We start from the raw sequence: 16,447 nt of genomic DNA on the forward strand, positions 1-16,447 counted from the left end.
CATTACATTGTGTTACATCCGGTCAGTAGTCGTGCTTCTCGGACTTCCGGCCTATGCGTTCAGTTTATTTACCACTCTTGGCTTGTCGACTATCGCAATATCTGACTCGATTTTAGCCAAAAACGTTACTTTGAATTGTTTAAAGGCATGCATTTTGCTTTGTACATCGATCTCGACACATTTACTTTACTTCCTGGCTGAATAATATTGATGAATTTAGGTGCTTGACGGCAGAAATCGCAAGCATTACGACCATGTTTTGGACTTTGTCAACTATGCTTTGTCAAGTGTATGCGGGCTACTTGTATCATCATCCCTGGTCTGAAACACAGCAAACTGGATATTCGATGGGAGTAACTGTTAGTCTGCGCTAGATTTGGTCAAAAAGACGGAACGTGCGCAGGAGAGATACTGGAGAGAACCACGCGACGAAAGCATCCTGAAAAAATTCCCAAAACCCTCAAGGTAGATTTTGTATCAATTTATATTTCATCAAATTTGTTGGCCAAAATCTTATTTATTAAATGTAGGTAGCAGACAAGATGATAAAAGATACTTTTGAAGCTGATTTTCTCTCTCCAAAGCCTGTTTGAGCTAAATACTAGAGCTCTCAAAATTACCAATTTTGCAATTTTTTGCAATTTGTCGCAGGTGTCTTCAGCACCCATGGCCAGAGTATAGTTTTCCCCAAATTGATTTTATGATATTTAGAAACGTCAATATCTATGTAATCTCTGCTGCTAATTTGGTTTATGTGGAAAGAGTACTTTCGAAGAAATAACGAATATGGTTGTGCTTGTTTTTCCTTCTTGTCCAAATGGCTGACAGGGAACATAGTAGGACGAGCATTTTCTTCTCGTTTATAAAACTCAAATTATTGTAACGGCAAATTTTATAAACTGGGAGAGTGGTTCTACCATCTGTATGAATTTCATTTGAATTGGTTCACATGCACCCGAGAACCAGATTCGTTTACTTTTACTTTTTGAGAGTGGAACTTTTGCTCAAAACATGGTCCCAAGGCCGACGTCATATAGTGCGGTTACCATGGCAACGATACATCAGCCGATCCAAATATGGTTGTTTTTACCTATCCCCCAAGGTAACCTACCTACACACAAAAATTGAAGAGGGGTTAAAATTTTTCATTTCCAACTTTGCTTCATTTTCCTGGAGAATTGCTCTTAATATTACTCTTTTTCGGAAAGTGGATATTTTGTTTTGAATCGGAAATTTTCAACGGTTTTGATCGTTTTATCGATTAAGCCGTTGGATGATCAAGATTGTGTCAATGGCGGACTCGAGAAATCCAGTGGAAGACCTAGAAGACCCGAGGACTTGAAAGTGATATATCTTAGTGAATTGCTTCGCAGCAACTGGGATACATCGAGGTGACTGAAAGCGAATTTGCTAGTTTAATTGCATTACGTGACACTGAAATCTTTGTTTACAACCCATTCCTTGTGTAGTTTCTAGCTACTTATATGATCGAGACTTCCTCGGCCACAGTTCAACACCAATACAAACAACCTTCGTGTGTTTTAAAAAGGAGAGAAAATGCATATGTTCATTCAAAAGATTGCGCAGGATCGTACAGTGACGCGCTGCAATTTACGATAAAACATTTTCACACCTCTTTCTCTTGCCTGGTATTTTCGAGTTTTTGGTAATCGTTCACGAGTTACAATTTCATAACGTTACAAAATTAACGGCATAATAAAAATGTTTTAGAATAACCTGGTTTCTTTTACAAACAAACGTAAAAGATCAAGAAAACAACTGCGAAGTAAGAAGACATAACCTATGATCTCAGCGTGTCCGCACATAGTTTCCTTGAAGTTCCATATTTGCATAGCGTTAGCACACAGAGCAAATTAGCGGTTTGGCAGGGACAACCGCGATTGGTACCATTCTTTTGCTTGGTCTTGCAAGCGGACTTACACTTGCAGTAAGTCCTGTTCGGCTGCACATGTTAATTCCCAGGGTCTTGCGATTCTTTCCTGCTCTGCAATCTTTTCACCGAAAATCCGAACATCGGAGTTACCTTATTGCAAGATTTCTAATCGTTTCGCCCTGAAACTAAACTTTCTACGATACCATAATTTTTGATTCTTGGAAGTGGTTGCTCTCTCACCGAAATTTGAACTTCTTTTAAATCGTTCGATCCCTGCACTTCGAGATCAACTTGAACCGCCATTACTCATAGTTCTGTTTACGGAACAAAAACAATAACAAACGCACGCGTTGCATCTTGGTAGACAGTCTTTAAATTTGAAGGAAACGGGATTATATGCCAAAGAAAGAGTGAACTTGAAAGACATAGGACGGCAGATTGCAAGGTCGAAGATAATTTTAGTCAACTTTTTATATAATTCAGCGTTTTACTTGAGACAACTCTGCTTGAGTATTCCACGCTCTTGTTTTCCATTGCTGATGCTGCAATGCTCTTTTGAAAATAAAGAGATCATCCAGGCACAACCATAAATCTATTGTTATCAAGAACAACATACAGTAAAACACAGCACATTTAAAGTTGAGGAATGTATTATAAAGACGGACTAAGTAGACTTACGTTCAATGGCAAGTTTGATGACGCTTACTATTTTTCCTTTGTAAATCTTTCATAGACAAATTTCTCCAAATGTCTGGACCCACATGGTCTTCGTTTGGAATCGCAGTCCCCCTAAAGGGACACTGTACTTAGACGGAAAAAAATCCGGTGAAAAGGATTCCAACCTTAGAGAACCACACATTGACCTTAATCCAACCAACCACACAATGTATGAGCTTGGCTACAAAAAAGACACCAAAGAAGTACTCCATGGTTATCTTAGAGACCTGGCAGTGTTTTTGCGCCCCCTTAAACCGGCTGAAGCGTTTACTTTATATAGTAAGTTTTCATTTTAACCGTGGTGGGGCCTAGACGCCGTTGAGGTTTCTGTAAACGTTTGGACTTCTTTATGACAGTTTTACAACGGCTTCCGATCCAACCGGCTAATCAAAATGCAGCAGCTGTAAAAAGGAGGAGTTATCAAGAATCACGTTTGTTTTATGACGGCTGACTGCTCTGCTAACCATATGTCTTGTATTTTGATTGGATGGTTTGACCAAAAGGCTACAGCATTTTTTTGGAAAAGTATGGTTTTGTCAAGTGACAATGGCAGATTGTCAGTAGTTCAATGCTCATTAAGTAACATTACGCCTTTGTCAGAAGTCGATGTAAACGCTGGAAGGAAAGAAAGAAATAAACAAACCAAACTAAACAAAACAACAACAAAAACCGTAGGCTTTTTACAAAAATTCGCATTCCGCCACTCCCTCCCACTCTCATCCCCCTCACAATGGTGGTATGTTTCGGTAACAGTCCTTGAAATTCAATATTAAAATCGGTGAAGAAAAGACGGAATAAATTCCAGAGATCATTTCGAACTTGGCTTGCGAAAAATGTCAGCCCTCAAAATGCGTGAGATGATTGCTATTTGATATCTCATTCACCCAAAGTGCAAAATTAGTAGAAAATCCACCTCATGGTAAGAGGCATATACATTAACCTAACAATAACTGTGGAACCAGTAAAACATAATCTATTCTGAACCGCCCAACTCACAGAATATGTTAAAAGGGGCTATTTTTCAAAGTTAAAGAATTTGATTGATGCGACTAATAATTTTTTTTTGTCCCAGGCTCGACACGTGCGTTGTGCCCGATACGGCGAACCACTGCTGGAGGTTGCTGCCATTTTCCATTCGTGTACAAAAATATCCAATATAACACGTGTACTAGCGAGGACAACCAACATTTGTGGTGCAAAGAGACATCGAACAACCAACAGAATCAAAGGCGGCGAACTTGTGCTGGTAATTAATGTTACTTTAGGAGGTCTTACGAGAAAAACATTTCACGTAGTCATTACAATATATTTCACGTCCATCCATCCATCCATCCATCCATCCATCCATCCATCCATCCATCCATTCATCCGTCTGTCCGTCTGTCTCTCCGTCCGTCCATCTGACCGTTCGTCCCTTCTTCCGTCATTCATCATTCATCTTCATATCCATTTTTGGGGGCTTTGTTCATCAATTATTATATTAGTCAAATTCTACGTTTCCTTTCGTGTATTCCTATTTTATGGATGTGAATGGCATAATTTAGTTCCTTACGTGTTAGATACTTCAGATTCTTATCTTTTACCTGGACGTGATTGTACAGATGGTTCCTATTTTGGTGTGAATGATATTCTACTTATTTTGTTGCGAAATGTATACTTTTGCAGTAAACGATGGCTGTTTGGAATTTCGCGAAGGATTGTGTGGATGGGTTAACTCTAACCAGGAAGTTTCACCTTGGAGACAAGTAATGAAACAAGAAATGGAAAGTTCAACCAATCAAGTCAACTCCTACTTACAAAAGAAAGGATGGAAGCGATTGCAAGGTTAAAAAAAATCCATCACACTTCTTTAAAATTACGGCAATACGCATGGTATAATTTTATACCAACGCTACGGATTAAGGATTAAACAACGGATGAAGCAAGGAAAAGAACAACAACAACAACAACAACAACAACAACAAAAATTCAAATTATATGATCATAAGTATGTACCATTACTACTATAGCTTAATGTATATTTATTTATGTAAGTGTGTTCGGTTTAATGTACATTTATGATCATACACAGAACTGTAATTTATCTCTTCCACCTAATTTAACCTACTAACCATCTGTTACTTTCTCATTTTAATTAGTGGTAATTTGAAAAAAGGGCCTTCCTTGGTTTAGATTAAAGCAAAAGCACACTACAAATGTTGAACAGCATCAGTAAACTCTAACTTCGTACAGGTCCTTCGATGGAAAGCAATTATCAGCTAGAGTTTGCTGAGAATCACACTGCCTATGTGAACATCACTGATCTACCCGATCTCACTGAGTTTACCATTTGCTTCTGGATGAAAACATCAGACAAAACTAGTGCAGGCACTCCTATATGGTACAGAGTACGATATGAAAATAACGGGAAGATTATCACTGCCATTGGACTCTTGGACTACAGAGGATTCTACGTTTTTGTTGGCAAGCAAACTTCGTAAGTGGAATTCATTGTTAGGTTGTGTAACGTCTGTGCCGCACAGGACTCTTGGATAGTTTATATTCTTTGCGTGTTAGCGTATTAACTGTCCAAGAGTCCTGCTTCTACCGTTGTTTTGTTTCTTCACCGTTGCTTTGAGGGGCCTACTGAGGAAAAAAAGGATACAACAATATTAGAATGTGAACATTAAATTTATTTAGGGTTACAAAGTCAATTGGAAGACTTACCAACTGTTCTAGTAGGATTAGGGGAAGAGGATTTCAAGACAAAAGTGTTACATTCCTAACTAGGAAGCGTTTGAGACCTCCAATTCACAACTGTGGCGGTGCCAAAAACACGTGGAACATGCTGTACATACCTGAAAAAAACACTGTAATTATCTATTAGGGTAAAAACTCCCATTTGCTTCATTTCGAGCAGCACTGAAGTATACAGTATATTAGCGAAACTTGAAGGCAACATCTTGAGGAATGTCAATAATGGTTATTATATTGTATCCTTTTTATTTGGTTTCATCTAGGACAAGAACGAGTTCAAAGGCAAACGACGGCACTTGGCATCATATTTGTTTGGTTTGGGCTTCTAATGGAGGAAAAATTACTATCTACAATGACAAGTCAGCTCTGTCAGGAAGTGGTTTTTCTGACGGAGAAGCTATTCCTGGTATGTGATTTACTTAACTTGAAACTTTACACAAACCTAGACCAACTATCCCACAAGAAAATTAAGAAAACAAACATTCCAAACTCGCTGGCTGGTTTCGAAAGCATGACGGTTTGTGTACACCACCAAAATGGCCTTAAAAACAATCCTTATTTTCACTAAAATAAAAGTTTTTCTCCGATACCGGTATGACATTGTGACTTTAAACCGTGTTTACGAGAAGGGACACTTCATGTCGACCGACGTGATTGTGACGCCATATTGAATTGAAGACTGCACATGCGCTACCCGTTCCATACTCTCGGGATCTACTCTCGGGATGCTTGAGCGAACGGCCGTAACGCGTTTACATGACATGGGAATAAGTTTTCGTACCGGAATTAAAATCTCGCTCTAGTACATTTACCGGGGTGAACTCGCACTGGTATGACTCGCTCCCGCATGAAATTTTGTGCTGGTGTCATGTAAACGAATTACAGAGCCACAAGAGGGAACTGGAGTGAACTTATACTGGAAGGAAAGCCGCGCCGGCAGCATGTAAACACCCTCTAAAAATAAAATATCTTGGAACTTGAAAATATTATTTTGGAAAATAGTTAATCCAAACGTATCTTCAGACAAAATATCGGAAATTCGACCAAGTGGTCCCTGAAATGCTTGCAGTTCTCGCTTCTTACAGGCAGCCGCTCTTAAGAGTTTTGATTGTTGACTTTTTTGTTTTTGGATTCTTTTTCTTTTATTTGTATTTCTAGTGGAAAATATTGAAAATACAATAGCGTTAAAACTGTTCAAAGCTAGTATTAATCAAGTAACTGCCAAACGTTGAGACACAAAAACATTCCTTGGCTGCGAAGGTCAATTAGTTTTGTTTAAATGAAATCATCCAGGCGGCATAAAGTACTAATGGCCACTACATTATAAGATGGACATTGACTATACGTGCCAGATCAAATTTATTCACAAATTTTTGTCTCGAAACACGATTTTTGTTAAAGACTCGGGTGCCTGTACTCCAGTGCGCTCTTGCTTTTCTTGTTGTGATCTTTCGTGCAGCTTAGTTTAAGCTCGACGGATGTTTGTTCTCCTAAGAGAGAAACGTCGACAAAGTAATAAGCAAACGAACTGTTTTAAAGTTTTACGTTTTAAAAGGGACTGCCTTAGAATAAACGCCAAAGCAGCAATTGAAATCTGAAGCAAACTTTTGAAAATTTCACTGGGCTCCTAACTGTTTACGTAATTTTTTAAGAGCGATAAAAATTGTTTTCCAATTGACTTTAACCTTCGTTGAAATTTTCGTGTCGAAGAATTTTCAGTTTTTGTATTCCGAACTCTGGCTTTTAGGTAACTCCCAATGAATTGACAGTGGGAAAGATTAAGTTTAACCATGCATACGTCCAAATCAGTTTATTTCGTGGACTTGGCGATCTGTTTATGATTTATGAAACTTAGACAGAAAAAAAAAATGTTAGAAAGTCATTTCGTCGTCCTGTGATTTCACTATGACGTGGGACAAGAATAAATGTACTTTGTTTACTGAGTAAAAAGCTTATGCGCATTGAGTTACTTCCCCTGTTCATCTTTTCAAATCGTATCAATACCAAAATAAAGTAACGAATATTGATACTTATCGCCTACAGGAAGGGGTGAGTTTATAATTGGAGTAACAGAGGAACAGACAAAAGTTGATCACAGGGCTGGCCAATTCATCGGATTGATCAGCTACGTAAACATCTTTAACAAATACCTAGATAGCAGTGCCATAAAGTGGATGTCACAAGGGTGTGGTGTGAACCTTCTAACTCCCATCATATCTTGGTCGCGTTTCAAGAATAATATTGTTGGAGATGTGAACGTTCAAAAACCGGCATGGTGTATTGACAACGAAGGTGGGTAGCTCGAAATTATGACATGAAGTAAAACTATGTTGTAAAGTTTACGTGAAGACTTTTACCTTTTATGTAAACAGGAGAGATTGTGAGAAGAAAAGATTGAACAGAAAACAACCGAAACCCTGTTGCCCTTTGTACTGATGACTTGATCACGGGATCAACTCTCGCTTGGGCTAATTGGACATAATATAATGAATAGTCTCAATACCTATAAACATTTAAGCTGTCCTAAAATCTCACATTTACGCATAAAAATGCGTAGATTCGCTAATATTCTATATCTAGCATGGTTACGTTTCAGCCCATAATTATAAGGAAAATTTCCCCACGTCATAAATTCATACAAAGGGACCTTGTGCTCAGGCACTGCTTTAATAATGTTATTTTCTTATCAAGTACAGTGCGTCCTTACTAAATATTGGCTTTCGTATCACAACAATTCTTGCTTTTGTATTTGTATTTCTCTAAATAGGCTATCGCTACATGGTATCCAGTAACAGTAATTCCCAGTCATCTGAAACATCTGTATTTAAAAGTCCACTATACGAGCGATTCTATACAGGTCACTCTGTCTGCGTGCGATTCAGATATCTCATGTATGGCTCTGGAAGACGGGTCCTTCGTCTTTACCAAACGTTACACCTGCCACACCACTCAAGGAGATTAATGTGGGTAGCGAACGAATCAAACAACACTGATGGGATGTGGAAATATGGAAGAATAGCAGTACCGAGTGTAGCAAAATACAGGGTAGGGATAATAATTAGCTTTCTTTGTGCTAAGTACTCCTTGGTATTTTTATAATCTATGCAGCCGGAGTAATTAAAAAGCTTGGTTTGGAGTTTCAGAAATCCCCAGTGTGCTTGTCTAACCTAAGCCGAGTTTCCATTTAAATCTTCCTTGGTCGCTAACCTCTGAGTCTGACCGAAGCTAACATAGTTGATAACTCTACCTTGTATTTTCCCGCTAACGTCAACTTTGTGGAAATTTTCATGCGCAGTTTCATTTCCTAACCATTTCCTCTATAGACGATAGCGATATAGAGCCTGGTAGTGACCAGTTATAGTTATGGTTACCTCTACCCTAATGCCATTTCTTTTTAAGGAAAGAGGTTTAGAATTCTAAGACATCGCGAAAAAAAAAAAAAATGTGGTGCCTGCCAAATTTTCTCCGGTTAGTTAGCCAATATGATTATGTTCGATCTCCAGACTACAATTCTTAAATTAAAGAAAAACCCATTTTCATTTTTACTTTTCTAAGCTTATTTCTGCCAGATACAATTTCACGTAACATTTAAGTATTTTACGCGCTAGTCGTCTTTCATCGGTAAAAAGTATAGCTTTCGTCTGCTTTATCTGGTGACAAAAATTTGTCAAAATGAAATATGCGTGTTTTTCGATTCAGCGTTAAATAAAGTTGCATAAAGCATGTTTTTAACGTTTTTCTACAGGTTTTCTTTGAAGCCGATTTGGGAAATGAACCTGGTTATGTGAGCGTCAGAGGTGTTCACACCATTCCGGGATATTGCCATCCATTTCCCTTCAGAGCAACACAAGGTACAAAAAAAAAAAAAAAAAGGATATCATAACACTGGTTCACTTATAGCAAAGCATTGACTGAATATTTTGATTTATTACACGTAAACGAAGATGGTTTGTTTTTATAGAACAAGGTCTGGTTTGCAACTTCATTTTAGAGGAAATTATAAAAAATATATATATAAAAATAACAATGTATTCTTTAAAGTCCCGTCAAAAACTTGGCTGGTTAGTAGTGTATATACTTCCGTTTAATAATGATTTTAATGTTAAGCTAGCAATGTTGATTGTACTTTAGTGTAGAACTGGAATATTTGTTGTTGGTTTCCTTCCTCGCTTTAAAGCGTTTTTCTGTCTTTTTTTTTAAATCGAATTTAAAAATACCATGGTGTTTACCATATAAACTATTGTTTGCAAATCAAAATACTTAATTCATGTTGAGTTTCATCGTTTTTTCGCCAGAATGCAACAGAAAATTTACCAATTCGTCAGGCTTCATTTTCTCCCCATTCTACCCTGGTTACTATCCACCTCTTACTAGCTGCCTCTGGACAATCCATGTTCCACGTGGAAACATCATTAAACTGCGATTCTTGGAGTTTCAGTTAGAAGATCACCCCTCTTGCTATAACGACTTTATAGAAGTTTACAGCGGACCGGCAAAGAGAAGGAGAAAAATTGGAAGATATTGTGGGCAACGATTTCCCGCTTTTCTCGTGTCATCTTCAAATATAATGGATATAAGGTTTGTCAGCAATGGCAAAGTCACAAGGTCTGGGATGAAACTATATTACACTTCAGAGAAAGGTAGGACTCCTAATACAATCAGGCATGTGCGTGCCTACCACTGCCTCTATCAAATCTGCTTCTCCCTCAAAAACTAAACAGAGCGTTAGGAAGAGCCGAGAAACTGACTGTTCTTACCGTATCTGTACTCCGACCAACATTTCCATAAGTGGTGATAAGACACAGATACCACTTAAAAACTAACAAAACCGTACAGGCATTAAAGCATTACTAGTATCGACCTACATTGCACATGCGCCGCATGTAACAATGGGTTGTACCAACAAATCATAGCCAGGTCCAGGGGAAAGAAAGGAAAGAGAGAGCCAAAACTTACAGAACCCTAAATTTGCTACGTGGTTGGATTTTTTATTCATCCAGCAATTGGTAACGAAATATATCACGTTTACAATTTGTGTCCAAGTTACGGTGTGCGTTTTGGACCAAGCGATGACTGCAACAACGGCAAGACTTAGCACTCATGACGGACATCAGCTTGGATGAGCCGTACGTTCTGCTTAATTTGCATGCGTTGATTGTATGATGATGACTTATTTGCATATTTCCTTTCGCAGAGGCTGGCCAAACAGAGTGCACCTATGACATAGGTAGGAAGAAAGATACTCGAAAGGAAATTAATGGGATTACACTTGATTAAGACCGCTAAGATCCGCTAAGTTATCGTTGGATTGTCTGGCTACTTACACAACAGCTACGGAATGAAAAAGGTTGTTTGGATGCAAATCAAACATGATTGGTTGGCGAATTCTCTCAAATTGCGGTGTGATTTTTAATTTTACAATCAGTTGTACCAGTGGAAAAAAAAAGAATTTAAAGGAGAAGTTCTACGGATAGCTTTCTTAGCTTGTGAAATGTAAAGGACAATTAGCGATATCTCTTGCATGATTCATCATTGGATGCTTTGAATACCAGTCTTGGATTGTCTGTACTTCCGCAGCACAGCTGTCTCAGGCCACTACACAGAGGTTAGCAGTGAAAGCAAAAGCTGAATGATGTTATTTTTCACATTATGCACTTTTTATTTTTCTTCTCGTAAAGACTGTCCCTCCAGCTGTGAGTGTAATCCCATTTCATCGAATGGCCGAGAAATGGTAATCACTGTTAAGAAAGGCCAAGAACTGACTGCTGTACCCGCAAAACTTCCTTCCAACGCAGCTGCAATGTAAGACAATTATATGTAGCTATTGGAGTAATTTTAATTGAGAAGGTAAATTGAAATTTTCAGTGTCATATCTTCAGTAGACAGTGGCTAATTTTAAAAAACTTAATGAAAAATTTCTGTTTTTTGTGAAGATGGGAAAACGCGCCCCACCTTTTTGTTGTACATTAAGAAAGTTTTTGTAAGCGTCTTTCGAACGGTATTATGCAGTCAATCCTTTTACATTGTAAATAATCCTCTTTTTAAGTCTTTCTTTCAAAGGCTTAACCTCTGGTCAAAAATGCCGTAAAGCAGAATCTCTACGAATTGTTCAAAGCGATGGAGGGGGGGGAGGGGGGGGGAAGGGGTTGGGTGAGGGGGCTCTTGCGCTCTCGCCTCAATTTCTTCGGCCCCTCACTCTGAATTTTATGGATCCGCCTATGCAATTCACATGTTACATCATACAGGAATTTCGAAGCCAAGCAGGATATTGAAGGGAGCGCTTTTAGCACCGCGCCATTCCTTTTCCTACTCGGTTACTGTTTTGCGTAAGGCTGCGCTTGCGTAGTAAGCGTTCCCGTACGAACGAATTTTTCCGCATTCTGGCCGCGCGAAAATTGGGGTGGGAGTGGGGAGGCGAGGGAACGCTTGCCGCATACCCCACGATTTTGAAAAACGCCCACCGATTTGTCAAGGTTGATTTCATTCGCTGATTGACAGCTTGTCAACAAATTGGCCAATTACAGATTACCGGATATAGAAAAATAAAACGCTTCAACCAACTTGTCAAACCCGCGAAATACTGTAAGTTGTGATGTCGGAGTCGCGGGAAACTCCAAGCGATCGCTGCAGAGTTTGTCAGAGCAATTACAAGGTAAAATTTGGAACAGTATATAAACCTGGGTATATTTCTTCTGAAAATATTTTCTAACCATCGAAAAGAAAAGATTCATACGGGAAAATCCTTGCCGATACTTGTAGAGCGGTTGGACTTAAAGTGGAAAACACCAAGTTATTTTCTGAGCGTGTGTGCAATCCTTGCAAAATTAGAAATTTGGGGACACTATAGGAACTTGTGCAGAATTCGATAGGTGGTCAGGATGCTTGCAAAATCCCACCAAAGCAGAAAATTAACGTATCCAAGCGGTTGCTCGAAACGCCACCGAGCAGCAGTCCTTTTCACAAGACTGTTCATGTCAACTCTCCTAGTCCCGTCTCACAGAAAGCTTCTCGGAAGTTTTAACAATTTGCAACCACAGCTGATCAGGATGCTAAGAATTGTGTCGAATCGAAGTTGAACATCGACGATTTACCAATTGATGGGACACCTCAAGTTAAAGTAGTGGTAGTGGTAGTGATCGTTAATTCTACCGGCCAAGTTACAACAAGAATTCCTCACGAGGAGCAAACTAAACAAATATAGTGCGGCAATTGTGTACCAAGAATTGGCAAGCGGCCGCAAATGCCATACTCAAACAAAAAGAACTTAAGCCAGAAGTTGTGAAAGCACTGAAAAAAAAAAATGTTTCAGAAGAAGTGGCTAGCTACACTAAATCCGAAAGTATTTTGCTCTTGAATGAACCGGATTAAATTATGCTTTGCAATGGAGAATTAACAATAATTTTGGGGTATTCTGTACCTCCTTGCTTTTTTATACTTCGCACTCCACACATCATAACAAACAACTGAAAAATTAAACTCTCGCCGAATCCTGTTGGCAATACGGCCATTAAATCTTTGCCGTTAAAAAGATGGCGCATTGCCCTTTCTTGTTCCGTTTTCACTTAAAAGAAAGCCCCGCTTCGCTCAGCTCCGATATAACTTCGTTCAAACACGTTTCAAAACCTTCCATATGTTCCGCTATTTTGATCTTCGCGAAAATTTGATAGCTACTTGTCAAACCTGTCACTCAAGGTGACCACACCGCACCAATCAGGAGCCCCGTTCGTGGACGAACGGGTTTTTCAAAATCCCTTGCTTCTCCACTCCCACCCCCGTCCGCCGATTTTTTGCTCTCGCCTCAATTTTCGCGCGGCCAGAATGCGGAAAACTTCGTTCGTACAGGAACGCTTGCTACGCAGGCTACGCAAGCCTGTTTTGGCTTATGATCTGTGTGTTAAAAGTTTTTGCATTTCTTACCTGGAGGCAATTTTCTTTACACCCAGGCCCCATTAAGTAGGGCTGTTTACAGAATGGTTAAGATTTTGACGAATTGACATTAATACCTAGTTATAAAACTCGCAATGAGATCCAAGTACATAGGTTAAATTATTTCTCAATTTCTCTATGGGCAATTAAACTATGCCTGGTTTTTAAAATGTAACTATTCGATAAACGATTTCCGAACTTGGAATAACATAGCTAACGGTATACTTAATTACATGTTAGTTGACTTAAATGTTAATTTGGTAACTATTTAGTAGAAGTTATAGCAGATACATGTATATGGGGGGGAGGGGGAGGGGGCTCTAGCACTCTCACCTCAATTTCTTCGGCCCCCTCTCTCTGTTAACTTAAACAATTTTAATATCTATTAGAAGTTATAGCAAACACATGTATATAGTTTTTCTCTTAGCCATTTTCTCTTAGACGCCTTATCGAACAATGCTTGAAGCCAGTTTAATACAAATCGTTTCTTTCCATAGATTCTTCCAGAGAAACAAAATTTCCTACCTGCAAAGGAAAACATTTTCTGGCCTTTCAAAGTTGAAGTACTTGTAAGTACAAGACATGCGTATTTACTTGGTTAACACTGAACAGTCAATATGTTATTAGAATAAAGAAACATTTGGCATGATCATGACACAATCGTTGTCCGGTCGGTCACCTCAGCCGGTATATTAGCAATCTGATGTCAATTAGGAAACAATCTACCTTCCAGTTGTGTTCCAACAATGGCATTCCACGAGACCATCCTCGAGGTAAAATGCTACCATCTTTCAGTGATAATGCCTTTCTGATCAGAAAGTATAAACCAGGAATCCTCGAGCATTTTAAATCGTCCCTTGAAACTAATATATATATTTTTAACTGAACTGATTAGCTTTTAATGTATAGGATATATTAATATTATTTTCGTATTTAGACTGTTACGTGCTTCTGATAATTTTTTTTGTAAAAAAGTGCAATACAAATATTTATCACATGTATTTTCATTAGTAATAATGATTGACTACATTTAGACCGGTCTTTCTTTAGGCTTCTGTTGCCGGGGAGCTAAGGCTCCGCTATCCTCCATAACTCCCAGAATTTAATTAAAGCTATGACATTGGCACTTGGAGGATGATAACATGGGTCGGGAACGGGAAGTGATGACGTGATGCGAAGTGAGAAAAACAAACGTTTTTGTTGCTAAACCTCAGCCATCTTGGATTTCTGAATTTCCCAAACTCATGAAAAACCGACTAAATTGATCGGAAAATATTCACAACCAATAAAACATATTTGGTTGCCATGCTGCCAAATTTAATGAGCATTGAACTGCGTCATCATATTGTTGCCAGTTAAATGTATGAAAAATTCACAAAGTTGAATTGAATTTACTTCAGAATTAAAAAAAATATATATAAACATTTAAATTATGGACATTCAAAGTCGGCGCGAGGACACTCCTTCCCACCCTCCTCCCCCCATTCCGGTCTAGACAGGGTTAAATTACATTGGATATCTTGTCAAAAGTCAAACTTCAGCAGAGTGTCAATATGTAACTGCTTAAAATTTTATTTTAATCTTTTCAGGGATCTGAGTGAAAATCTCATTTTCAGAACAGAAAGAGGAACATTTCCCAATGCCTCTACACTGGAAACTTTGTAAGTAAAAGCTCTGTAATGCAACATACAGCTCAACTGTCGATTTTGAAATATTCACATAATTTCAGAGAGTGCTGAAGCCGCTAAGTTTTCACACGTCCAATCACCTTCGAGATGTTCTACAGGTTCCAAGGGGTTTATTTAAATAAGGGCCCATGGTAAAGGGCCAAAATACTCAGGGATCCATGGGTACAAGATAGAATAATTGGGGCTCTATGGCTCCATGGCTTTACTCCAGGCCCCCATTTAGCCAGGATCATCATTCTTGACGGGGGTACTTTCAATTTATCAAATTGTTAGATTGGAAAAATTCCAGAGCTATCCATGTCAAATGGAAAGGATTTTTTTCCATTCGTTCCAAACTTGCATCTCATTAGTTTAAAAAAACTTACATGATGATGTGGCAAGGAGAAAAAAAATGGACATTGAACTTTTGTTAAAAAAGACGGCGATTTCCTTCCCAATCGGTTGGAGTGGAAAAGTGGAATATCTCCACATGGAGTACTTACATTTGTGCGTTCGCATTATATGGACTTGGTTACACATCAAAATTTTCGGATTTCCAGTGAAACAAAGACCCCTCTTTGAGACCCTGATTGGTTAGATCGCGTTTCATTAGGTCTTTGGTTTAAACATCATTTGGTCATCACACTGCATAAAACAATATTTCGCAACAATTTCCAGTGTTCCGCAAGATTTTCTTGCTTCTGCCTCAGTTTCTCTCTTAGTCAGTAATCATACACGTGATCGAACGTTACAGGAAATTATGAGAGAAAATTCTCCTGAATACAATGAGTGGCTCATTTTTATAACTTCCAAGTGTCTAATAATTGTTTTGAGAGAACCCTGGACTCCTCTTACTCTCCCGTCGTGTTCAATTAGGCCTAAAATGAAAGAAACCTTTGTTCTGCATTGCCTCTCTCCATGCTGGTGGATATTTTTCTGGTACAATCTACTTGGTATTAGGAGACTAACAAAACGTAAAGGGTAACGCTCCTGTTACCTCGCATTCCCTGTTTAGTGGGGATCAGTAATAACCGTAATTACTTCTTACTATTGAAAGGTGTCGACTTTTCTCTTTAAAATTCCCGCGCAAACCATTTAGGAATCATACTTTACATTCGTGCTGCTTATATTTAGAGTAAAATAAGTCGTTATCATAAAAAAGAATCCATTTTGTGTGGCTTTTATACATTTCTTCTTTTGCGATAGTTTACAACCCTCTTTCTTATACTTTATTCTAGGAAGCTTGGCATGAATTTTATTTCCACCCTGTCTCACGGTATTTTGGATAATTTGTACAGTTTACAGACTTTGTAAGTATAACTCTGAATTATTACGAATAAGCAATATCGGCAGTTGAAAACAACACCGTAAGAACGAATCAAGCTTGAACAGGATTCAAACCATACTATACAGCACCTGTGAAGCGTTCCCACAATGCAACTCAGCTATTAAGCTAGCCGGGAGCTAGACTCCCCAGTGATATGATGTAAGCAACGTTAAAATTTGA

At 38.6% G+C, this 16,447-nt stretch overlaps 1 protein-coding gene across 1 annotated transcript in view; it reads left to right on the forward strand.

Annotated features, from left to right (window-relative positions):
* Positions 1-16,447, forward strand: part of LOC146489713 (uncharacterized) — a 71,580-nt gene that overhangs the window by 42,403 nt on the left and 12,730 nt on the right. Inside the window, exons 31-44 of the mRNA XM_085104053.1 lie at positions 2,628-2,890; positions 3,684-3,857; positions 4,277-4,435; positions 4,844-5,087; positions 5,611-5,753; positions 7,391-7,639; positions 8,115-8,392; positions 9,093-9,198; positions 9,643-9,987; positions 10,542-10,574; positions 11,026-11,149; positions 13,771-13,842; positions 14,863-14,934; positions 16,179-16,250. Coding sequence (XP_084960179.1) covers positions 2,628-2,890; positions 3,684-3,857; positions 4,277-4,435; positions 4,844-5,087; positions 5,611-5,753; positions 7,391-7,639; positions 8,115-8,392; positions 9,093-9,198; positions 9,643-9,987; positions 10,542-10,574; positions 11,026-11,149; positions 13,771-13,842; positions 14,863-14,934; positions 16,179-16,250 — 2,334 coding nt within the window. The remainder of the gene's footprint in view (positions 1-2,627; positions 2,891-3,683; positions 3,858-4,276; positions 4,436-4,843; positions 5,088-5,610; positions 5,754-7,390; positions 7,640-8,114; positions 8,393-9,092; positions 9,199-9,642; positions 9,988-10,541; positions 10,575-11,025; positions 11,150-13,770; positions 13,843-14,862; positions 14,935-16,178; positions 16,251-16,447) is intronic.

The sequence above is a fragment of the Pavona decussata genome, unplaced genomic scaffold (assembly GCF_977016875.1).
Source record: "Pavona decussata unplaced genomic scaffold, jaPavDecu1.1 SCAFFOLD_4, whole genome shotgun sequence".
NCBI classification, from domain to species: Eukaryota; Metazoa; Cnidaria; class Anthozoa; order Scleractinia; family Agariciidae; genus Pavona; species Pavona decussata.